The following is a 24,082-nucleotide window of genomic DNA, read 5'->3' on the forward strand; positions in this document are numbered from 1 at the left end:
GGGTGCAAACTCTTTTTTACGTATGTCTGCAAAAGCGCTTAGCGCAGGGGTGCAAACTCTTTTTAGCACGCGTGCAAAAGCATTCAGCGTAGGGGTGCAAAGGGGTGCAAAAAGCCCCATGACTCAGGTGCAAGGTTTAGCGGCGGGGATTTTGGGGGTGGTTCCCGATGTTTTGGCGGGAGCGGGCACTCCCAGGCGTGCGCGCGCGCCCCGGCGGCAGGTGCCCGCCGCTCGCCGTTGGGCGCCGGCAGCAGGCGGCAGTGGCGGGGCGCGCGCGGGCTGGCGGCGCCGCTCGGCCGCTCTCCGCGGCGGGGGCGGAGCAGGAAGCGGCGCCGGAAGCGGCAGGGGCGCCGGCACGGCAGCAGCGGCCGGGTGGGCGCTCGGTGGAAGGAAGGGGGGGGGGGGCGGGCTGCGGCGGGGGCGGCGGCCCGTTCGTGCCCGCCGATGGCCGGCGGGCGGCGGGGCGGCCCGCGGGGGCTGCTGGCGCTGGCGGCCGCGCTGGGCTGGCTGGCGGCGCTGCACCTGCTGCTCGACCTGCGGATGCTGGCGCTGCTGTGCGCGGCGCTGGCGGCGCTCGGCGGCTGGCTGGGGCCCCGCGCCGTGGCCCGCGGCGGGCGCCGGCTGCGCCTGGAGCGCTTCGTGGCCCTGCAGCCGCCGCCGCCGCCGCGCAGCGCCGAGGCGGAGCGGCAGCTGCAGCGCGAGGTGGCCGCCACCATCCGCAAGGTGGTGCGCGACTTCGTCTCCTCCTGGTACCGCGCCGTGGGCGGCGGCGGCGCCTTCGAGGCCGAGGTGGAGAAGGCCATGGCGGGCCTGGCGGCCGAGCTGCGGCGGCGCATGGAGCGGGTGGACCGCGGCGCCCTGGCCCGCCGCCTGCTGCTGCTCGGCGGCCGCCACCTGCAGAGCTACCGGGGCGCCCGGCGGGCGCTGCGCGGCTCCCACGAGGGCGGCCCGCCGCTGTGGCGCGAGTACGGGCGCCTGGCGGGGCCTCACCCGGCGCTGCGCAGCGCCGCCGCCGAGGTGGCCTACGCTCGGGCCGCCGCCGAGCGGCTGCTGCTCGCCCTGGTGCCCCGGCCGCACCTGGAGACGCGGACGGGCCGCTTCGTGGTGGTGGAGCTGGTCACCTGCAACGTCCTGCTGCCCGCCCTCAGGAAGATGGCCGACCCCGACTGGATCCACCTGCTCCTGGTGGCGGCTTTCTCCAAGGCCGGGAAGAGACGCCGGGGAGCGGAGACGCCCGCCTCCGGCCCGCTCGCCCCGCGCCCCGATTCCTCGCCCCTCGCGGCCCCGGGGGAGGCCATCCCCGACGGGCCCCCTCCCTCCCCACAGGCCCCCGAGCTCCCCGGCGGCGAGGCAGGGGACGCCTGCGAGCACGACGCCCCGGAGAAGAAGGAGGAGGAGGAGAAGGGCCCGGCGAGTGGGGAGAGGAAGGGCGGAGGCACGCCGGTGCGGCCCCTCCGGCCCCCTGCGCTGGGTTCCCTGTTCCCCTGCGAGGACTTGGCGCCGGCGTCCCCCGCCTCCGAGCTGGGCAAGGACGCGGAGCCCCCGGCGCCCTTGGTGGCGGAGGAGCTCCTCGCCGACCTGCCGCAGGATGCCCTTGCGGTGCTGGAGGTGCCGGGCGGCTTGGAGGATGGGGACCCGGAGGAGAGCACGGATCCGAGCCTGCCTCCCCCCTCTGCTGCTGCGCAGGGCCCCTGCCCTGACATCCACGTCGACTTGGCGGTGGAGAAGGAGGAAGAGGGCTCGGCCTTCCTCACCGCCCGCCTGGCCGTCCCCAGGAAGCCCTTCTCACAGAGACCCTCCTGCCTGGGGAAGGAGCTGGGGGCGTCGGAGATGCAGGCGCAGAGCCCCCTGGACCCCGGCCAGCCGCTGCCCCTGCTCTCCACTTCCCCCATGGCTCCTGTCAACACCTTCAGCTTTGAGCCGCTCAGCAGCCCCGAGGGGCCGGTGGTCATCCAGAACCTGCGCATAACTGGAACCATCACCGCCCGGGAGCACAGCGGCACCGGCTTCCACCCCTACACCCTCTACACTGTCAAGGTGAGTGCTCCCCGCCTTGCCGGGTGGTTGCTCCTTTTCCAAGACCCCTGCCCCAGCTGGGGTCTTGGGGGGGGAAAAAAAAAAAAGGAGGATTTCTCTGTGCTGTGTATGGCTCGACAACGTTTTTTTGGCTGGCAGCGAGGAAACCTTGGTTGCGATGGTTTTCGCTGTGGGATTTTGGATATGGGACAGCGGTTCCCGCTCTTGGCCAAGGGTTGTGTGGGGCTGGCTGCATCCTTTACATCCCAGTTTCGCTGCCTACACCCCCTTCTTCACGAGGGACTCCCAGGCTGTGCAGTCCCCAGTCCTTAGGAAAGGATAGATCTGAGAGATGGCTGGAGTTCGCTGGACAGGACTGCCGTGGGGCCTGGGGATCGTGGGGCTGACACGGACCGCAGCACGTCAGGATTGTTTTGGGGTCTGTAAGGATTAATAACTGTTCTCTTCCTCCTCAGTACGAGACGGCCTTGGAGGGCGAGGGTGCTGGCAACCTGCAGCAAATGGCATACCACACCGTGAACCGCCGTTACCGGGAGTTCCTGAACCTCCAGACCAGACTGGAGGAGAAACCGGAGCTCCGCAAGTTCCTGAAAAGTTAGTGCTCGTATTGCCTTTCTGTAAAAATCCTTTCCCTCCTCAATCCAGTCTGTGCCCGTTTCTGTTGCTGCTTGTAACAGGTATCCTCATGCAAAGGTGTGCGCTCTCTGGATGTAGAGAGACCTGGATACGATGAGCTAAAAGAAAGCTTTGCCCTTCCTGGGAAGGAGGAATAGGATTAAGGATTTCCTGCCCTGCCTGCGCAGGCCTGGATGCTGGGCTGTTTGTGATGATGCCCGTGTCCTCGCTGTTCTGGGCCGAGCTGGCTGGAGGAGGGATTTCTCATGAGCAGCAAATTCTAGTGCTTCAAAACATATCCTAGCTCCCATTCAGATCTCAACGCTTGCTTTTGCAGTTTTGCAACTTTACCAGTGAACAAAACACTGGAACGCTTTTGTTTGCAAATGTCTAGTTTGCATACAAGTCGAGTAATAAGTGTTAAACACAAGCTTTTTAAAAAAGAAACCAATGTTTGTTCTAATACTCCTGTTTAAAAGTCATTGGATTTAGCATCAAAATCCTTAGATTTTGGTAGATCTGCTTTTTTGGATGGAAAATTGTTTTGTTGAAAACTTTTGGGCCGTTTGTCTGAATGTTCTGGAGTCTGTCTGTGCTGATGCATTTCTCTCAAGTTTGATTATGGGTATATTTCCTTTGAAGATATCAAAGGCCCAAAGAAACTGTTCCCTGATCTCCCATTTGGAAACATGGACAGCGATAAGGTGGAAGCCAGAAAAAGTCTCCTAGAGTCTTTCTTGAAGGTGAGATACCTGCTGGTGTACCTATGTGGCAGCCACCACCTCCCCGGCTGCTGACTTGAGTCTTCACGTTCCCTTTCCTTGGGTGCAGCGGTCAGATCAACACTGATGTGTTAGAACTGAGGACTGAGAGCTGGGCTCTTGTGCTGGCTGCTGGTGTTGGTTTTTGTTTTTTTTTTTTTTTTTAACTCTAGTCTTTTAAATTTTTAACAAGTAGCTACTGGACTGATTGTTACTATTACTGGAGAAAATGCAAATAGAAAATATCTGTTTTTTTTTTTTCCCCCCCTTGCTGTCTTGATTTGAGCCACAGAGGGCTATAACTGCCCTGTTGCATGTTAGAGAGGAGGAGAGGCGTGAAGGCATGCTACAGCAGATGCCATTTCATGGCCTGCGGGCCTGCATGAGAGCTCTCAGGTAGACAGAACGTTTTGGAGATCGTAGCATATTGTTGAGGATCAGAAATCTATGGCAGGCACCAGCAATAGCACGCAAATAGATTTTGAATTATGTGTAGCAGGGCCATGAGCTGATAGCTATAGCTTTCTGAGAGCTGGCAAGCAGTCACGTGGGACAGCTCTATACCCGCAGTGAAACGCGTCATGTCTTTTCCACCTGCACTTTATATAAGCGAGCTGGGAAGTTGCCTCAGAAAAGACCTAAAGCTGCGTCTTCCCTTGCAGCAACTGTGCGCTGTCCCCGAGATCGCAAACAGCGAGGAGGTGCAGGAGTTCCTCGCCCTGAACACTGATGCCAGGATCGCATTCGTCAAGAAGCCCTTCGTTGTCTCCAGGATAGACAAGGTAGACAAGTGGGGATCTGGTTATGGGTACCGAAATACTGTATTGCGGGGCTAAGCTGGCCTAGAAAGCCATAAAGCTAGCGAGAGTCAGAACCCGTCCCGCAGAGCTTGAGGTTTTGATGGAAAATAGGAATGCAAAGTGGGACTTAATTTGTACTCGGAGACTCCCCCAATAATTGATGATGATGCTGGTTTTTGCAGATCGTTGTCAATGCCATCGTGGACACCCTGAAGACAGCATTCCCCAGGTCAGAGCCCCAGAGCCCCACGGAGGATCTCAGTGAGTCAGAAGTGGATGGAAAATCTCAGACAGATGGGAAGAAGGCTAACAAGTAAGGGCTGTTCCACAGCTTGCCTCATGCTTTATGCAGAACATGCACTTTATAAATAAACTGACTCTAACATGAAAGTACTGACCTGGTGCTTTAGATGTGGTAAATAGCACATTGTTATCATACTTCAGCTGTATTGCTTTCTCTTTCAAAAGCTGAGCAAGGGTACTTGAGTTCCTATTTAGATAAGAGATTTTCCAGGAACACTTTGTTTTTTACAGCAATTGGTACTGAAGGTTTTCTTGCTTGTGGTTTTCTTTCTGAGGCAGCTGTCAGGTGGTGACATTTGCCAGCAAAGATGATGTTGCTCCTGGAGAATTGCTTTTAGCCTTAAACTTGTACACGACCTATATATGTGGTGAGTCACTGCAAAATGTAGCTATAAGTTGGATGGCATTGGGCTGCCGCTGTTAAGAACAATTATTCTGTGCACAGCACTTCAGGGCAGATCTCAAAATGCGCAGAAAAGAACATGTAGTGGTCCGGCTAATTTTACTTGTGTTGTCTACCTGAGAGTTTGCTCCTACCTTTCTCATGTGTTTTGCACAGTAGCCTGTCACTTTTCCCAGCAAACATTTGAATATTTATTTAGGAGCAGTGGTTAAGGTCATTGCACATACATTGCTCTGCAAGTGTTTGATGTTTGGTATTGCTCACAATGACAAGCCCCATTGTGCTCGTCAATGATTGTTCCCTTACAGAAAAAGGAAAGGTTTCTGCAGAAGCGTGGCTTTTACCAGAAAAGCAATGTTTTGCTTTAAAAAAAAAAAAAAAAGACAACCAAAAAAGTACAAGTTTTGAAGAGACTTGGCTGAAAAGGACATTCCTTAGTGATAAACAGACTTTTTTACAATTTGTCCGAAAATCCAAAATGCCCTTTCTGTGTGCATGTACCGAGAACTGGATTTCACAATCTTGCTGAGTGTGCCTCATCTCAAAGGCTTTTCTGAACATTTTCCCGTATATGCTCACATGGTCACACCTTGCTGAGCAGATATCCCTAGATCTGCGTCTAGGCCTATATCTAACGTAGCCGTAGAAGAAGGTGCGCGTGTATGGTGGATAATGGAAGGTCTTGAAAGGCCAGTGTTCAAGAACGCATAGTTGAGGCAAGCGCTCTTAAGTTTTTATTGCAATATTTTATAGCCAGCTCTTGGTCATCCTGGGGGCAGATGCTTTTTTAAAAAAGACCAAACCTAAACCAGTCTTGGCTGAGGCTGGGAAACTCATCACTTGGAGTTTATGGAGAAAACCCTGACTGTGCTGTCTCTCTCCTCTTCAGGTCCAGGCTGAGGTTCCCATCCAGTAAAATCACTCCTGTGCTGAGCGCGGGTGAAGTGCACGACAGGATCCTGTACTCTCTGAGAGAGGGCAGCACTGTAAGTTTAGATCCCGGTTATGATCCTTGTGTGCTCCTGATCACTGGCCTATTCGAATGCTGGCTTGGAGTAATCCAGGTGCCCAAGGGTTGTGGCCGCAGTGGTTGCTGTGGTGCCAGCTCTTTGAGGGCAGGCTGTAAGTAGCCCTCGCTGTGGTGTTGGGTAGAGTGAGATGCAGACCGGGGAGGGTGGTGGCAGCAGGAGGGCTGTGTGGACAGCGGAGACCTCACAGGTCTGTTCAGCTCTGCCTGTGTGCAGCCCATGGCACTAAAGCACTGCTGCTTCTGCAGGTCTCTGGCACCCTGTCGCTGGCTGCTATGGAGTCCTTCATTCAGAAGCAGGAGAAGCTGCTGGAGGCAATGCCCAGCGCTGCCCCCGAAGGCGAGGGAGGCAGAGAAGCCGAGGAATTCTGCGTGCACCAGGAAACAGATGCGCTGGGCACATCGCAGCAGGGGATGCATCCGGACACGGGCGCTGGTGAGCTCAGCCTGTTTGTTAGTGCTTCACCCCTTCTCCCCCAGTGCAGACACAGCTGGCTCTGCAGCTTCCTGCTGCCAGGATCTGCATGCTCAGCTCGTGAGGTCTTCAGCACGGGGACCTGGTCTCCTGCCTGTTGCGCCTTGGTTAATGAGAAAGCAAATGGAGTATCTCACATCCTGTTGGGAGACTGCTCTGGACTGTATTGCTATTGGAAGCACTTGGGTCTTGTACACACAGCTCAACTGAGTCACTGTAGTTCCTCACCTTAGTGTACCCAGTACAGTTCCTGCAGAAATACATTTCTTTAGCATTTTAGGCAACTTGTGCTTATGTTGTAAAATCAAGCATGTGGAAACTCACAAATGGCCGAATCGCGTTTTCTAGGTAATCTCAAGTCAGCCTTAATGTGTCCATGCACTGTAGAAGCATCTTTCTGAGATATAAGTTTGGATAAAACTGGTGGGAATACCAAATCTGTAGTCCCAGTTCAAGGACTGATGTTCCCTTTCTGATTGTAGATCCCTCCTCTGAAGCACAGAGGTGCTACAGGCTCTCAGAACAGTTACAAGATTATTTTGAACATGAGCAAAAACATGTTGTTTAATTTTGTTCTTGGGAACAGCTGAACTGTATCAGCTGGAGCTTTCCAAAAATTTCATTCTAATGGTTCGGTTTGGCAAACTGACTGAAAGCATGGGCTTGTGACAGGATAGGTCTGATATTTTGAAATCTAGCCCATGCTACCAGCTTTGCCTATAACTTTTAAAGATGCATCCACAGTTGTTTTGGGCTGCTGGGAACAGGACTATAATCTGAGGTCAGTGCTCTGCACAGAGTGCAAGAGATACAGGCAGGCCAAGTTAGCTGGACTCGTATGGAAATTTGACGTAAATGATGTCAAATGCCTGCAGGTCTGTGATGCCTCAGATCTGAGACAGGGCAGACTGGTCTGGCGGGATAAGGGGAGGGAATGTCTGGGAAGCAGCTTGCTAAAGGCAACCAGTGTCCTATATCTGCTCACTGGGCGACCTCTTGGAAGAGGTTGGCCAGCCGCTGTCTGAGGAAGGGGACTTGGATGCCTGCTGCAAGGCGTTATCTTCAGCTGGGTGTGTGGTACATTTATAGGCCTGTTCTGCACACCCCTTATGATGCTTTGGGGCCAAGCGGCATGTAAGTCACTCTCCAGCAAGTGAGCATGCCTGAGGATCAGAGGGTTGTTTTGTTGTCCCAGGTCTGCATCACCAGGGATGTGTTGGCATGTGTGCGAGTTCTTGTCTTAACTGATGCATCTGCTTTATCCAGATGTGGTTTATCCGTCTGTCTGCTGAGACCTGGGCCTGCCACACGATGGCAGCCTGCAGACACCAACCAGAGCCTAGCTCCTGGAAAACTGCCCTTTTGAAGAAGGGAAAGGTGCCTGCCTGCCTTTCCACCTGTTTTGGGTGCGCTGCCATCCTCATGCATGGACTGGGATTAGATAGTCCCTAGTCGTAAAATGTTGTCACTCGCTCCTGTTAGCCCAAGTTCAGGGAAGTGGGGGCTCTCTCTGTATCCTGTAACTAGGCTCCAGTACTCACCATCCAAAAGTTTCATACAAACTTTGCACCAAAACTGTTCCGTGTCTCAGCAGTGTGGAGGGAGTAAGCCAAGTCAGGCAACTGTTGAGCCCAGCACTGTACAAGTTCTCTCTTGGCACCAGTCATGCCCCAGAGCTGGGGTGCAGCTGGGCAGCATCCAAGAAAAGCTGCCTTTGGAGCAGCCATATTCTGGGCTAGCGTGCCCTTTGGTGGGGGGACAGGGCTGCTTGAGTGGAAGTGGAAATGAACGAGTGAGCACTCCGGGAGAGTGGGATGCCCTGCTGTCCACGCTGGCTGTGCTGTAGCAGGGCATTTGCATGCAGCGTGGGGTGTTAGGTCAGGGAGAAGAGCATCACTCAGGCCGTTGGGGAAAAGAGTGATGCTTTCCACCAGGTTTGCTTAGGCTCTGAGCTGGTGTCCTCATCTGACCCTCCTCTTCCTCCTGGCAGACTCTGAGACAGCTTTGGCTGACCTGGCCCTGGACTTGCTGCGTCTGCTTCTGATGGATCACTGGAGCTGGCTATGCACAGAGAACATGCAGAAGGTCTTCGACCTGCTTTTCGGGACCCTCATTCAAAAGTAAGGCCTCAGCAACCAACTCCACGGCTCTGTGGCATTTCCTCTAGTACCCGGGGCAAGCATGGTGCATATATGCCCCTATAATTTCCCTTGGGAGATGATCCCTAGTACTGAGTGGGGACACTGTCGAAATTTGCTCTTTGGTAGCTTCTCGGAGGTGACCTTTCAAGATGACCTGTACCCCCTTCTCTTATGGGAATAGCTTTAAAGAAGGTAAGGCTAGGTGTGGTCAGCACACCACTTCAAATGGAATTACAGTATCAAATGGAGCTCTTGACTGAATGCAGATAAATGCCATTTGTCAAATCAGACAAGATTTTTTTTAAAGAGGATGTCGCGTGTATCTAGAGTGAACATCTCGGAGATTTGCAGTAGAGGCTGCTTTCCCTGTGAGCAGCCACGTAAATCCAGTGGCTAGCCTCCCCTCCTTTAATAACGAGGGAAAGGTAGGATTCAGCCATGGGAATGGGAAGTTTCTTGCCTCAATGAAAGGACGAATGTGACCAGCTCCCTGGCTCTCTGGGGGATTCCTGAATGGGCATGTGGTCTCTGGTGGTTTTTCAGAGCGGTAGGGACAGGGGAGATGCCACATTCGGCAGAACAGGACTCTGCTGTGCTCCTGATCTCTCCCTGTGTAGGGGCTTGGCTTATTCCTTCTACAAAAGGGGAATAAGAAGGCACAGGAACAGCAACTGGTCAAGTAACAGCTTGGAGTGCAATCTCCCAGGGCCTTTGCTCTCATAAACATATCCCTATCCAGTCTGCAGTGGACTAGTAGCGTCTGTATGTTGGGCAGTGACCCCCAGATATGTTAGGGCAGGACTTCCTTTCGAGGCGATGTATATTTGCCAAGCTTTTCTGAGACCTGCACCTCTATGTGGTAAGGCACCGGTCGAAGACACACAAGCAGAGAGCATTTCTGTCTTCTCATATAGGTCAGTGATTATCACTAGCTGAGGATATGGTCCTTTAGAGCAAATGGAAAACTCTTCCGGAAGGACTGTGGCTAGGGGGAGCCTCAGAGCAGTGTATTTCCCACTCCTGCCCCTTCCTTCTGTAGTAGATGTTCCCCAAGGCTGGTGTCAAAATATGCAGGGCAGCCTTGTAACCGAGGTGGTAATTTGAGCTGCCCTCAGGAGAGGTTGCTGAAGCGCTTTGAGGTCAGGGGCTGTTGGCAGTTACTCCCGAGTCTGTTTCCTTGGGTGGGAGAGGGTGGGTGTTGCTCCCATTTCTCCAAAATGGGCTCTTGTGTCTCAGGGAATGAACTGGAACCCAATCCCTATGTGTAAGCATAGAGGTATGAGGGCTTGAGCATGCACGTCATCACCTCCTAATAAGCTGAGTCCCAGTCACCCGGGGAGGCTGCAGCACTGACACGTGGCTTTGGTATTTTCCACTAGAGAAGCTGTCATACACACAGCGCTTGTTTGGCTGCGTAAGGTGGAGGATCTCTGGAAGCTGGAGCAGCATGAGGATGAATCTGTCTCTAGCTGCTCTGCATCAAAGGGTCTGGGTGAACCTGAATGTGCTGCAAGCAAACCTGTGGCTGGAGATGATGCTAGGAGGTCCTGGTGTCGTGGTTACAATTTCCCACAGGGTGCAAATAGCACCTTTCAGGCTAGCCACATCTCCCTGGGACTGTACATGTCCATGTTAAAATCCACGTTTTGGCACTGACTCTGGTCTTGTTCTGGGACAGATGCGCAGTTAGGAGGAGCGTGAAGGGAGCGGGGGAAGGAGTGGCACAGTGTGAACTGACCCATTGCCAGGAAGCCAGTGTTGCTCATGAACTGCTGCAGTGAACACTTTCCTTCCCTGATTCTGCTGCTGTAATCTCCCCCCCAACCCAGAAGGCCATGTTTGGGACTGTGCTTTATCTCCTGGCTGGGAGCAGCGTTAGGGTGGAGATGGAGGTGACTGAGGGTGACAAACCGTATTAGTGGTCTGGGAAGCCCGTACAGAGGCTGGGGGTCAGCAAGCATTCGATTTCTGCTTCTGTAAAGAAAGGTGTGTTCTGGTACGGGAGCAGAGCTCACTTAAAATGCCCAAGATGGACGTTCAAGAGCAGGGATGTAGATACCCCTGTATATAAAGAAGATGAATTAGGAATGGGGGTCTCCACACCTGCTTGCCATGGTGCTCTGTCCCCTCCTGTGGTACCTGAGCCACGCAGAAGGGTGCCTGAGACTTCTTGCATCTGTGACTGACCCAGGTGGGTGTTTTGCTGTCCAAGTAAAAGGCCTGAGCAGATACAGAGGTCTCTGGCTCAGACCTGCTGCCAGCTGCCTGCCCAGGGATACAGCAGTGATTTGGTGGCATTTTTCTTCCATTTAAGTATTTGCAACTTGATCACTGCTAGGCCAGACGTGGCACAGCCCTGGCATTCTGGCTGGCACTGCGTCTGGGAACTTGGTACAGGTGGAGAAAATACCAGAAGCCGTTTTGGGAGCATGAGCTATTCGGGGCATTATTGCTCCTGTCTCTGAGAAGAGGCTGACAAACGCAGGAGCAGTAGTGGACACGCATCCTGCTTCCAACTGTGGCCAGTTGCAAAGTGCAAGCAGAAATCACCCCTCCTTGAAATGAGGTCCTTCTCCATTCCTGCTAGTGGCTGGGTTATGTGGTGGAAAGGAGGTGTCCTAGCAGTGTTGTGGGTGTTAGGAAGGGGATTGCTGCTGGAGACTCCTCTTCCAGCTTATTTGGTGAGGCATGCTGCTGTTGCTGCAGCCGTCTTGCAGCCACCTCTGTGGGCGTTGCTACTGCTCTGCAGCAAGCGTGGAAAATTGCTTCTTTGCAGAAGACGTATAGCAAGGAGTGTGGACACACCTGCCCCCGTTCCTGCCTCATTCGAGAGCAGCAAAATGGAATGACATGGAGAACAAGATCGAACTTCTCCAGAGAGCCAATTCCCCTTTCTTGGGGGACTTTCTCCCTTGGTCCTCCAGTGGCCACAGCATCCCCTGTGGTGACATCAAGTGACCAGTGTTACCTTGCTGTTGCTGATCAGTGAGACCTCCCTAGCCTGCTCCGTTCGCTGTTCCTTGCAGGAAGTATCCCACCACACTCCTCTTTCCCCTTTTCTATGTGGCTGGAATAGTTGTAGCTGGAGCCAGGCATTATCCGTCTCCCCTGACTGTCAGTTTGACGGCAGCAGGGAGGCCGGGGAGAGGAAGGCTGTATGACCGAAAAAGGTATTGTTAAGTAAAAGGGAGGACATGCGTGCGTGTCTGCATCCGTGCAGCGCTCGTCCCATTATGTAACAGGGAGTGATCCTTTTTTGGAGCCGAAAGGAGAAGCGAGGGGAGGGGAGGCGGAGGGACTGGGAGGCTCGCTGGAAGTGGGGACGACCCCGGGGCCAAGAAAAAATTCCAGCAGCCTCTCCGCATGCTGGGTCCGTGCCTGTAAACAAACAAACCCCGCTGCCCCAGGCCGGCTCCACACCCCTCCGCTATCCGACTGTCTTCCCTCCCTCGCGTTGGGAAGGAACATCTCCCTGCCCTAGCAGGGATGGGGGAGCGCTGCAGTGGGAATCTGTTTGCGATGGGGAGTAGATGGGGCTATTCTGGGCTCTGGGGGTGTTTGGCGAAAGAGCTGAAAGCATTTAGAGAATCCAAGTGCTTTTTAGAGCCTGTGAGTCAATGCGGTGATAAAAATACAAGGCAAGCACTCGAACCACGCCGTGGCTGTGACCCCGCGCCCTGCCCTCGATCTGTCCCCGATGGCATGCTGGTCACTAGGTCAGGGGTCTGCGACTGCCGCGACGAGCCCAGGGCAGCTGTGGAGCCGGGGACACGGCCGCCAGGTACCAGCTTGCCTTGCCACGGCGCTTGGTGGTGGAGGAGCCAGCCTTCTGCTCTGGTTTTCCCAGGACAAAACAAATCCCCCTGCCTGAGAGATGCAGGGTGAGGTGGAGGGCTGGGAGGCTCCTTGGGGAGCCTGGAGCCACTTTGAGGAGCTGCCTGATGAGCAAGGTGTGTGAGATGCCAAGTCGCCCCAGTCACCAGAGTCCCTGGAGCGAGCAGCCACTTTTGGCAAGTTGTAGATGGAGGCCAGGCAGCTCACGGGGCCTGGCCATCGTAACGCAGCGAAGCTGCTGCAGGTACAACTGTGCCTGAAGGCCCTGGGGCACCTGCTCCACTGGTTCTCTCTCATATGCCCCCATGGCTCCTCAGGGAAGCTGTCCCCGTGCTCGCTGCCTGCCCTCCAGCCAGTCTTTCCAGCCTTTGGGAATGGCAGAGGGCTAGCACTGGCAGTAGACTGCTGGTTTTAGCCACCTGACCTGTGGTATTTTGCTCTTTTTCTGTGTTAGACTTTCTTCTGGGCCAGAAGAACCTTAGCTGCATCCTGAACCACATCTGCTTCCAAGTGCAAGACTCTGGAGGGGAGCCCAAGCTTGAGTCCCAGGATCCTGGGAGTGGGCCTGGGAGGATTTTTGGATGCAGGTCTAGATCTGAATGCTTTCCCTGGGCTCTAGCACTAGCTTTGTGCCATATAGCTCCTTAAGCAGGCCCCCTCACTGCCCCTTCCCGCGCATCGCAAGAGAAAGACGCTTTAATGCAAGGCATTACGCCAAGAGATGGTGTCTTGTCACATCCTGACTGTCTGCGCCTGGTAACCCGAGCGGGGCAGGAGCGCAGCATCCGTGCTGGGGCTCGGAAGCGCGTGTGTGTATATAAGAGCGTGTGGGTCTACGCAGGCAGCTTTGATGGTGTCATGTTCCACCAGGCTTTGTAGGGGGCACGGAGCAGGAGTTAAAATAAATGCAAAGCATCCCTGCCTTACCCAGCAGCCCAGTGTTGCTTGGCTCGCTGTTCACTTCAGGTCACTCTCATGCTCCTCTAGGCTTTGTCCCCTGTCCCTTTCCTCAGGGAAGTGTTTTGTTGGATAGAAACTGGCTATGAATTTATTAGGTTTTGGGTTAATGTTTCTTGCTAGGTCTCAGTCTAGAAAGCAGTAGCTCAACGGAGGGGAGGGCAGGATGGCTCTGCTTGCCTATGGAAACGATCCAGACAGGGGTACGCTAATGGCACATGGAGGCGAGCCGCAGGGAGGATGTGGTGCCGCGCGGTGGCACGAACACTGAGAGGCAGACCACGTGCGTGGATGTGCACGCGTGCAACAGTAACGCGGCAGCACATCTCCTCCCCCGGGAGGGGAGCGGGACCTAACGCGGCTGTGGGTTTGCCTCCCGGCAGCCCTGCAGTCCGCTTTGCGCGCCCAGCGCGGTCCGTGCTGGCCGAAGGAGCATCGTGTCTCCCTGCAGGCACGAGGGGGAGCTGCCGGCTCTTGCAGGCAGGTTTACGGTTAGGAAGGCCCCAGGTGAAGGCATGTTGGGTATTGCAGCTTAGGACGTTGTGAACACGGATCAGAGACCCCCACGCTCAAAACCTTCCTTGCTCGACCCAAATGCTGCAGCTTCTGCCAGGAGCTGGAGCCTGCAGGGTGGTGGCTTATTCCAGAATTTATTACTCTCTGATGCTGCCTTGTGCATTCAGCACATCTCTGACAGGAGACAGGGGAGAGCAGGATGTGTCTCCTTGTCCCTATCCCACTGCCCGGCCCCTTGTGGGGAGAGTCTCTGCTCCCTTCCTCGGCCCCTGGAGTGGCCTCGGAGCTGGTCGCAACAGAGGTTGCTCCCTGGGGAGGTAAAACCACTGTCAGCAACGGAGCCTCCGGTCTCCAGGGTGACTGTCGCAGTGCCACCGCCTCCTCTCCATCCTTCGCTGGCTCCTCTTGCCATGAGGTTTTGTGCCCCCCCTTCTCTGCTCCATTGTGTGTTTTGGAGAGGGGTGGAGGGTGGTTCGGTGGTGCAGCTGGTTTAATTAGCCCTCCCGCCGTGGGCTCGCTCAGCTTGCTGCCACCTCCGTCCTCAGCGAATGAGAACGTGCTCAGGCCATCGTTCACATGAGAGCCACCAGGGGATGGGAGGAGATGACACGGGGACAGGCTGAGCACAGTGCCAGAGCACAGTGTGCCCATGGCAGTGTTGTTCCCCTCATGGGCTGGTGTCCATCTCCTTTGCTTGACAAGGTCCTGGGTTGCAAGTCAATTTGACAGGGCGGCAAGGGGAGCTTTATAGGCAAGCCTGGAGTCCCTACAGCAGTCCAGAAGACCTGTGCTGTGAGGATGCTGCGGCTTGCTCTCGCAGCGGCTTTCTGCCTCTTGTCCCTTCCTCAGCAGGGCACTGCCAGGGACATGGGACAGAGCTGGGACTGTCACGTGAGGTGTGTCCTGGAGCTGTGTCAGCCTGGGTGCTAGCTTGGACTGCTCTCGCCTTCTTGCTGCCCTCTTGGCCTGGGGGCTCTGCTGGAGTCTGATGTCAGGCCAGATGTCATGGGCACTTGTGCAACTGCTGGTGTGAGTCAAGGAGCTCGTAGGTTCAGGGAGTTGCTTGTTTGGATTTTTTTTCTGTTTTTCTTTCTCTCTCTCTCTCTCTCTCTCTCTCATTCCTTCTTGATCTTTGTGCCAAAAGAGCTGGCAAAAACAAAGACCCTTGGCAGCCTCCTTGACCCTCTTGACTTTAAAGTGCCACTGGCGTGTAAGGTGTTACCTGACTCTCCTAAATGTCCATGAGTAAACCTGCCTGCTCCTGCAGCTCTGGGAGCACTGGGAGCATGCTGCCCACAGCGGCCCTCTGCCCTCCCCTCACCCTGGCCATCGGAGCCCCGCAGGCACGTGGGAGCAGTGTCCGACTGCAGGGATGGTAGGTTAGGCCTCGTCTCGGTGCTGTATTGCACCGAGGGTTGGTGCAAAGCTGTGCTGTGCGTGTACACCACACTCATGTCACCCGGCTCTTGCCAACAGCAGTGGGGTGGTGTCCTTGGGAAGGACATGGCTGTGCTTGGGCAGGTGTTTGCTGCAGAGATAAGTCCAGAGGCTCCCCTTTCCCGTTATCTCTGAAAAAGACATTAAAGCTGAGGGCCAGCTACTGCAACTCATGCTCGCCAGGAGAAGCTGGGAAGGTTCATGCTAAAGCTGTTCCCAGCGCTGCGGTTCCCACTTTCCTTTGGCTTCGTAGCTGGCAGGTTGTACCACTCGGGGCTCCGGGCAGCACCTCCAAGTTTTGCTGGCAGAAGCAAGCTGCCAAAGCTGCAGTGTCAGAGCAGTTAGAGCAACTAAACCCACTCGCTGGTCTGGCTTGTTCCCTTGGGGAGCTGACTTGGGCATGCTCGGTGAAGACTCTGCATCCGCGTGTCGAGGGGCCTTGCTGGCAAGCCCGAGTGCACGGCAGCAAGGCCCAGCCTCTCCCGCGGCGGTGCAAGTGCATGCGCCAGCCTGCAAGCCAGGAAGAGCGTTTCTGTACAGGGAAACCAACTTTATGGCATCTTCCTCCTTGTCTCCAAGTTTGGTTGTTTTTATTGTATCTGTTAGGAGCAGCAGAAATCGTGGGCCTGTGGCATGTCAGCAAAAGTGGTCTTTGGGACTGTGTGTCTGTGCGCGTGTGTGTGTGTAAAGTAAATAAAAATCAACTTGGATGTGGGCCTTGATTCAGTTGTCTCCAAGCACCTGGAAATTTTGGATCCCGCTTTGAATCTCTGTCCCAAACAATTTTTTTCCTCTTCTAGAAGCAGCGTTCTTCCAAAAGCAGCCGCTAGAATGAAGCGAGCACTCTGTGCTGCGATAACAATTGCAACATTATTTTAACTGCATCTCTTTCTTTTGAGTCTGTTTCAGCGATTAGATGTGTGCCAACTTTTTTTCCCAGATTAAAAAAAAAATAATAAAGTAACTTCCTATTTCAAATAGAGGAGACAAAGGAGAAAAGGATTGAAAGGAAATAATGTCTCCTCGTTGGTTTTAGTTTTCCCTGGCTTGTGAAGGGTTAATGGTGTTTTTATGTATTTTGATTCTGAAGTGGGCTAATGAAGCAATCTTCTCTGAGCAGGACCTGGCTGAGACAGCCTGGCCTCTCCCTGGGGCACTGCTGAGAGCTTAATTGGCTCAATAAATACTCGATGAAGATGTTATCAAAAGCCGGGATGCTTTGTTAAAAATCAAGGATTTTTTGGGACAATTTTTTTTTTTTAATCGTGCAACTTTCTCCCCCTTCTCTGAGCCCCACAGTGTTGCAGGGAGATCTAACTCAAGTAAAGTAAAAACAGAGCGGAGCAGTTTGAGTAATTCACTGCAGGGAAAAGATGTTAGAGCTAGAGCCCTGCGTGTTTATGAGATTTCTGCTTGTCAGGTGTGTTTTGGAAGGAGCAGCACGTGCAGCGGCATGGAGCGATGCCCCCTGAGCTGAGCTGAGCATCGCCCCCCGTCCTCGCGCGGTGCTGGCACGGGCAAGCCCGATAAGCCAGGGTAAAGGCACGGCGGATGCAAATGCTGCCTAGGTGAGCGCCCCGCTGCTCCAAGGGTTTTGCGCTTCCCGTGGTGTCGCTGCCCTCGGCGGAGCGCGGCGTGCTGCGCTTGGGAGGTGTGAAGCTGGCAAGACACTGTGTCGGAGGGGAAGGCGCTCAGCCTCGGGCCGCGGGGCTGCTGCCTCGCTGGTCAAACCCTTCGTTGCTGTGTGCTCGGGCAGGGGTACAGAACGCCTTGTTCGTGGCGTATACAATTGTAAATTTTTTATAGGGCAGCGGGAAAGGAACATTTCCAGTAAGGCGAGAGGATAGTTTACTTTTTGCGTGTGTGTTTTTGGCCAGGAATTTAAAAGGATGCTTCATATTCTTTGATTTATGGAGGACTTTCTTTTTTTCCTTTTTTTCCTTTTTTTTTTTTTTTTTCTTTTCTTTCCTGTTTCCTTTCTCCACAAAGAGTTTACCAGTGGCCCGGACAAGTGTGGATTTGCTCTAAAGGTGTTTGAGCCAAGCATGCCAGCACAGAGCTGCACGTGTTTCTGCTGGTAGCTCTGCAGAGAAGGTGAACACGCGCTCTAGTAACAGGTGCTGAAGGCCGTGCCTGGGGGTGAAAGTCCTCCAATTCTCATTTTCCATTCTTCTAACTGCCTGCTGCAGCTGGTTCTTTGCTTTATAGATTTTGCTTAGAAATGTTTTAACAGTCAAAGCACTGAAATGTTGCTCTTCCTAAGCCCTTGAGTAAGGATATTTTTGCAATTTGAGGTGCAATTTGAGGGGCAGTTACTGAGAAGGGAGGGATCGTCCAGCGATTTCAGTGTCACCCTTTCTTGAGTTCATAAGAGGCAGATGCTTAAATGGCTTTTGCTTTTTCAGATGTTGCCATTTTCTTAAACTTCTCACTACCTTGGTCTCACAAGCCTCTTTTGACTTTCCAGTTAGCAGTGCTCTGTTAACTGACTTCGGGGAAACAGAGGCTTTGTTCTGGGGTGAAGTGATTGTGAGAAGAAAGCACTGGGTGCTGAGGTTGGCTTGCTACTTCTGTGCACAGACCATGTATAGTTATAGAGCTGTAGGTATTTATGCAGTTGAAGTGGACTAAAGGTTCTCCAATATTTCTCTTCTTTCTAAGGCAGGTTCCAGTTTGTGCTTACCTGAATCCGTAAAATTACCAGTACCGGAGGAAGTACAGTTGCTGTTGTTTCAGGTCTTAATCGTGATCAGCATTAGATATTTTTCTGACTATCTAACGAAACTACTCCTCTTTTCAAATGAACTGGGCAGTTCTTGTCCTAACCTTCAGGGACAAGAAGAGCAGAGGTTTACCAGCTTGTAGTAGCTTTTTACAAATTTGAATGCTATCACATCTGCCTGTCCATTCCAGCTCTTTGCATCTGCAGGTGAACCCTCTGGCAGGTCCACCTAAGTCCCCAGTTTGCAGGAGCCAGGTAAACTCAGGTCTGCACACTTCATTTTTTTACGCTGTTGACGCTCAGTCCGTCCTTACCATAGGCTGTTCCATATCAGCAGCCCGTGTTGTTTTAGGTGGCAGAAGAGGGCCAAGGTATGTACCACCCAGGCCTTGTTTCTCATTCCCAGGACACTTCTGCTGTTCTCATCTTATAGGGCCCCTTCAGCTGACCTTGGAGTTCCAGCTTAAGCCATGGCATTAAATCAGCTCTTTTTTAGCAGCCATTTCATTCCTCCATCAGCAGCTATTTCAAACAGAGGGCCCTTACGGCATGGGCAAGTTATGCACCTCCAGACAAACGGCCAGGGCCTCGTAGCCTCTGCAGTCTGTCTTTCTGCATTGGGCATTATCACAACATTTGAAGGTCTGAGTCCAGGAGGTCAGTTCCTGTCTATTTCTGGTCTCTGCTGAAGTGTAAGGAGATGGTTTAATAATGGGCTTGTTTTTCTTCCTTTCCCATTAAGGCTGTTTCTTCATGAAATACCAGAGCAGAAATAGGAGCTTATCAGCCATCCGAAGAAAAGCCAGCTCTTTTTGTGTTTCATAAAGGATTTGTTTCTACGTGGGAGTAGGGGTGTGTGTGTTTGATGTGTATATGTATCTGAAGTGCTTAGTCCTTTAATACTACAAAAAACGATCTGTGAATCAGGTGCTGGTGAAGGTCAGCTTTGGACCCGCACATGTTTGAAGTTCCTGTACAAGAAGTGTGAACTGTTCATTCTGATCCAGCACTGGTGCAGACTTAGCGCAGCAAGTTCGCCCACTAGAAGGCCAATTTGCCGTAGAAATCTGGGTTTGAATCAGGTAGAATTTTTCCGTAAAAAATTTATGACCCTCCTTAAATTGCAGCTACAGTTGTCAGAGCTGCGGAATTTTTTTGCTCTTTGCTATTTAACCATTGTTTGTGCCTGCACTTCTGTTTCTTGCGCAAATGTAGTGTGCATCCCTGAAAACAGGTGTTACTAGTGGTTTCATCAGGAGCAGGTTCAGAGTGCTGTGAGAGCACTAACTGATAGGAGTAAGGAAGAAAATTCTGCATGGACGGGTCACTGTGCGTTGGTATTTTCTCTTGGAGCATCCAAGAGCATCAGCCACTTTACCGGGGAGGATGCTGAGCTAGGTGGACCCATCTGACTTTCCTCTCTTTCCCAGGGATTTTAGGATGGATCCACACATTGATAGACTGGCAAAAGGGAACCCTGCGCCCAGTACCTTAGTCCTCCTTCCTTCTGCCACCCAGCTTTGCTCTTTCTTTCTTCTTGTCCTTTTACTGTCTAGTTTATTCTTTTTTGTGCCCTGTGGTTTTGAGTTCTTTCTTCCTCCTTCCTGGCAATGGGGTTGGCATTGACCATAAAATGCTCAGAGTGTGAATATTCTGCCCTCTGAGCACCTCCCTGTAAGCAAGTCGCATCATCTCAGGAGTTTGCACGGAGCTGTAGCAAGCAGTGGTGCAGGGGGAGCCCAACAGGTCGGGTGGTTCTCAGATCTTGTTGTTCACTGCCCAGAGTTGGAAGGCAGAGAGCTGAAGAGTCCTGAACTGAGTAAAAAATCCCTCAACTGTGTTGTGCAATTGCCAGAACGAAGACCTGTAACCACTTACATGATCAAAATGTCTGGACGTGTGATAAGTTTTATAGGTGTTACTGTTAGGCCTTGTTGCCTAGTTTTGGGGACTTTATGGAAATAACTGAGCTAAAAATGGCTAAGTTGTTTGTATTGGGCCTTCCAGCATCCATCACTTCTCAGTCCTCTTTTGAGCTGTCTGGAAATGTGTGTGGTCTTCCCTAAGTTCAGCTCTCACTCTTTGCACTATTTGCTTAGAATTTTACTATTTTAGGAGCACTCTGAGAAAAAGTAAGTTTGTTCTTTGCTTTTTGCAACCTTTTAAAGGACAATAAATGACTATTGGTGAGATAAATTTGAAGTCAGAATTCAATATGATATCCCTAGGTGCAGTCTTGTGTTGTTTGGAGCTCTGTCCCCAAGTCTCTGAACTTCTGTTGCCTGCCAGACACTTTCTCAATTAGGAAAGCAGATTGTATTTGAAAGCATGTTAATGAAAGTTCTTGTCCCTAGAGGAGCCACAGTTTAACACCTTGATAATTTGGTTGGGGATGGCTGGAGAATTTAACATGATCCACTTGCAAGATTTTCCAAGATGTTAAACTGCTGATAGCTAGAGATAAAAATTCATCTAAACCATTGTATTTCAAACATGGCTTTTTCCTCAGGCAAGACAATGTTGAGACACTTTTGCCCTCTAATACTGGCAGAAATTACGCTTTTGATCTCTGGCACAATTTCCTACCCAACATCTGTACTTGCAGTCCCTGGCGAGGCTGAGTGTGAAGGCCGCATCTCTCCATCTCCAGCGCTGTTTCTAATATCGCACACAAGTACCAGGAGCATTTGCCTGTGCTACAGTAACACCTTAACCTGAGAGACCTAACAGGCCTTACTGCTGCAATGCACCAAGACTGGCTTCGTGTTTTTGAACCGTCTTTGCTTTTGCAGCTAGTCTTTCCTGGGCGTGCATTTTGGAAAGCGCCTAAAAACCTGTAGCTAGGCACCTTGTTTCAGGCTGACGAAGGGAGCGGCATATTGCAGCCCTGTCCCCTGATGATGGCAACCTGACGTTCTTTTGCCCTGGGTTACCTTCAGGTGTTTCTATTCCTGATGCTCTGCTTGTGCTGCCCCAGTTGTGTGGGGAAAGAAGACCTTGGCCCGAATGCCTAGCCTGAGAAGAATGCAGACAGTCTGGCAGAGCGCAGGTTAAATAAAGTTTGCCTTGGCAGGGCCTGTGCTCTTGGATGTACTGTGAGCTGCCGGGGCGTAGTGGTGACGGAATTGCAAGCACGAACGCCAGCTGCCAAGTGGAACGGGTCTCTTGGCCCTGCTCGTGGACTCCTCTCCTCAGGGGCTCTTGAAGTACTGGCGAAACCGCAAGCTTTCTCCCTTTTCTCCATCAGCCTCCCACTGATGAGGACTGAGGTCCTATGAGGCTGTCCATTCCCCAGCAGCAGGGTGGGCTGGCTCCATCAATGTGTGGCCAAGTCAGTGGACACCCTCCTGTTGACCTTGGTGGCATCAGGGGTTTGGCTGTTGACCCCTCATCATTCTGGGGGTAAGCTTTTAGGCGGTGGTGAGTTTCGACTGACAGCCATGGCTTTTGCTATTATATGGGAAAGTGATTTAACATCTTGGAAAGAGGGCCTGCATGATTGATTTAGAAACTTTCCCTGGCCAGCCTGGGTGGTGGCGACAAATCTTCCCCACGTGGACTGCAAACGGCTCCAAGCCCTTATGTGGAGTGGCATTCCTGTGGCCACAGCCTCGGGATTTGCAGGTTGTTACCGTATAAAGGGCACAGTCTTGGCCCAGCAGGAGGGCCAACAAGCAGTTTTATTGGCAGGTACATAACTTTCCTTTTAATAGATGTGCAGAACAGGGCTTTGGATGGGAGCTGTGATGATTTCATTGCCTGCCACTGGTGGACGGAGCAGGGCTGGACAGCAGGGAAGCAAGGAGCTGAGAGGAGTGCAAAGCAGCAGGGTATTCGTGCCTTGTCACCCTGGGAGTGTGATTTTTGTCTCCAGGCGAGACACCGTTGACTCCCCTTCTGTAGCAGAGGGGCTGGTGGGGAGAACACTGGTTGGCAGACCACATTGATTCATGTCCTTGCAGTCAGTCATAGGGGCCATTGTAGAGTTAAAACACCAGGTTTGGAGCTCTGCCTCAGCTCTTGTCTGACTCTGTGTGACCATTAGGACTATGTCACTTAAGAGATTAAGGCCAGTCATATCCCTTAGGTATGTTGCCTCTGGGGACCAGTTACTCCTTTGATTACCAGTGGGCAGCAGGGAGATGAGGCTTTTCATGGCTCTTGCTTCTCCTCTGTGATTTCACATATGTGTTTGTAAGATGGGGAATTTTTGCCTACTCCTGGTGTACAGGGAAGTTTGGCTAATTAATACTTGTGAAAATGTTTGATGTCCATGCTTGAAAGCTGCATGTTAACTTACCCAGCAAGCTCATTCCCCTCTAGAGCTTCTGATGGGTGAAAAGCTCCTGAGCTAGTAGCAACTCTGGCTTTGTCTGAACTTTCTCTCTCTCTCTGTGCCCACAGGTGGCTGGAAGTCCAGGTGATTAACCTGACCTGCACCCAGCGTTGGGTCCAGTACCTCCAGTTGCTTCAGGAATCCATCTGGCCCGGAGGAGTTTTACCAGCTGTGCCTAAACCAGTCAGGACGCAGGAGCAGAAGAAAGCAGCAGCAGAGCAGGCCTTGCAGAGCTTGATGGGACTCTTACCTGGTAAGTGTGTCCCAGAGAAAGCAGAAAGGCAGAGGCTGGGGAACCCTCCAGAGTGTTGTCATCTCTGGAAATAGGGTTACAAACAGTGATGGAGCCTGCTTGTGCCAAGGCACTGGGAAATGTTCGTGACTTTGGGGGTTTGAATGGTCTGTATGACACTTCCTTTAGCAAAAGCCACAGAGTTCCCCAGTTCTTTAGACTGTTTGCATAAGCATTCAGACAGCAGCACAGCTCCAAGGGAGAAAAGATGCATTTTTTGGTGGTTCCAAGATACAGGCTGCCACGTGTTCTGTGGTTAGTGGTGACAGTTCAGCTGGTGGTGCGTTCTGTTCCTGCTGAGCCGCACTCTAACAAGGCAGGGCTCAGGAAAGCCAGTGCCATGCTGTGCTTTCACCTGCTGCCAAAGGTACCATTGCTGAGAAGAGTCGGAAGGCAAAGCCTTTGGTTGCTTGCTGTAAAGATGAGAGAGTGGCTTTTCCACTGACTGAAATCATTAGCCCAGCTGCATTGGATTTCCCTCTGCTGAAGTTTGACATGGGGACCTTTGGCATTAAAGCAGCTGCTGCCTAATCCGTATGAGCGCAGTTTGAACTTTAACTCTGTGCTGTAGCATAAGGGGCCCTTACTATGCCTTTGGGAGGAAAAAGTGCTACTTGTACAGGCCCTTCCAGGCTGGAACCCTTTCCTTTTGTTCAGTTCTGTACCTGACTGTTCTCTCATGTGGTTATGTTGGGCACGAGGTACCCTGGACTCAGAGTACCATCATAAACATCTATTTACCCCCACTGGGAGAAGGTTGACCCTGTTTTACTACAGTGGAAATGTGCTGTTCCTCAAGGTTTGTCTCTGTTGTTAACAGAAGTGATCCAAGAAATCCTGGGAACTAGTAAATGTCGCCTGAGCTGGAACCTGGTACTGGAGTCGCTGGGTCAGCCTGTCATAAACAGGTATGTCTGATTATAGTCTCCTTAGCTTGGTAGCCTTTGTAATAGGGTCTGTAAGCTATGCTCAGGGCCACGTTCTGACAGATTCACACTGCCAGGTTCTTGGCACAGAATATATCTGGCTAATTTTCCTAGACTCCATATACCACCAAAGGGAATCTGAGGTGCTGCTTATGAACATGCATGTCCAAGACCTCACTCCATCTGGATACCCTTGACCCAATCAAGTGAATTATGTCATTGGGCCTGCTGAGGCTGTAGGTGTCACAGGAGGAACGAAAACCAAATCCTGATTTGACTCATTGTTTTTTTAGAAGAACTCAGATATATGTGTGTGTAGATGGGTGGTTATCTGCTTATCCAATGCTGTGTTTTCAGAAAGCAATATTTTTGTGATTAACTGTAGAGAAATACATGTGCCACCTCACTCCAGCAAATGCATTTGTACCTGCTATGCTGCTCAGCAGCTTCAAACACCCACTGGTTTGGAGGGGAAAAAACCTGAACCATCCAGTGAAACA

At 52.4% G+C, this 24,082-nt stretch overlaps 1 protein-coding gene across 1 annotated transcript in view; it reads left to right on the plus strand.

Annotated features, from left to right (window-relative positions):
• Positions 1 to 444: 444 nt before the first annotated feature.
• Positions 445 to 24,082, plus strand: part of SNX19 (sorting nexin 19) — a 28,290-nt gene continuing 4,652 nt past the window's right edge. The window contains exons 1-10 of the mRNA XM_067310020.1: positions 445 to 2,037; positions 2,493 to 2,631; positions 3,295 to 3,395; positions 4,076 to 4,195; positions 4,396 to 4,526; positions 5,809 to 5,905; positions 6,196 to 6,382; positions 8,412 to 8,541; positions 22,433 to 22,617; positions 23,477 to 23,564. Of these exons, the coding sequence (XP_067166121.1) occupies positions 445 to 2,037; positions 2,493 to 2,631; positions 3,295 to 3,395; positions 4,076 to 4,195; positions 4,396 to 4,526; positions 5,809 to 5,905; positions 6,196 to 6,382; positions 8,412 to 8,541; positions 22,433 to 22,617; positions 23,477 to 23,564 (2,771 nt within the window). The remainder of the gene's footprint in view (positions 2,038 to 2,492; positions 2,632 to 3,294; positions 3,396 to 4,075; positions 4,196 to 4,395; positions 4,527 to 5,808; positions 5,906 to 6,195; positions 6,383 to 8,411; positions 8,542 to 22,432; positions 22,618 to 23,476; positions 23,565 to 24,082) is intronic.

The sequence above is a fragment of the Apteryx mantelli genome, chromosome 23, assembly GCF_036417845.1.
Source record: "Apteryx mantelli isolate bAptMan1 chromosome 23, bAptMan1.hap1, whole genome shotgun sequence".
Lineage (NCBI taxonomy): Eukaryota > Metazoa > Chordata > Aves > Apterygiformes > Apterygidae > Apteryx > Apteryx mantelli.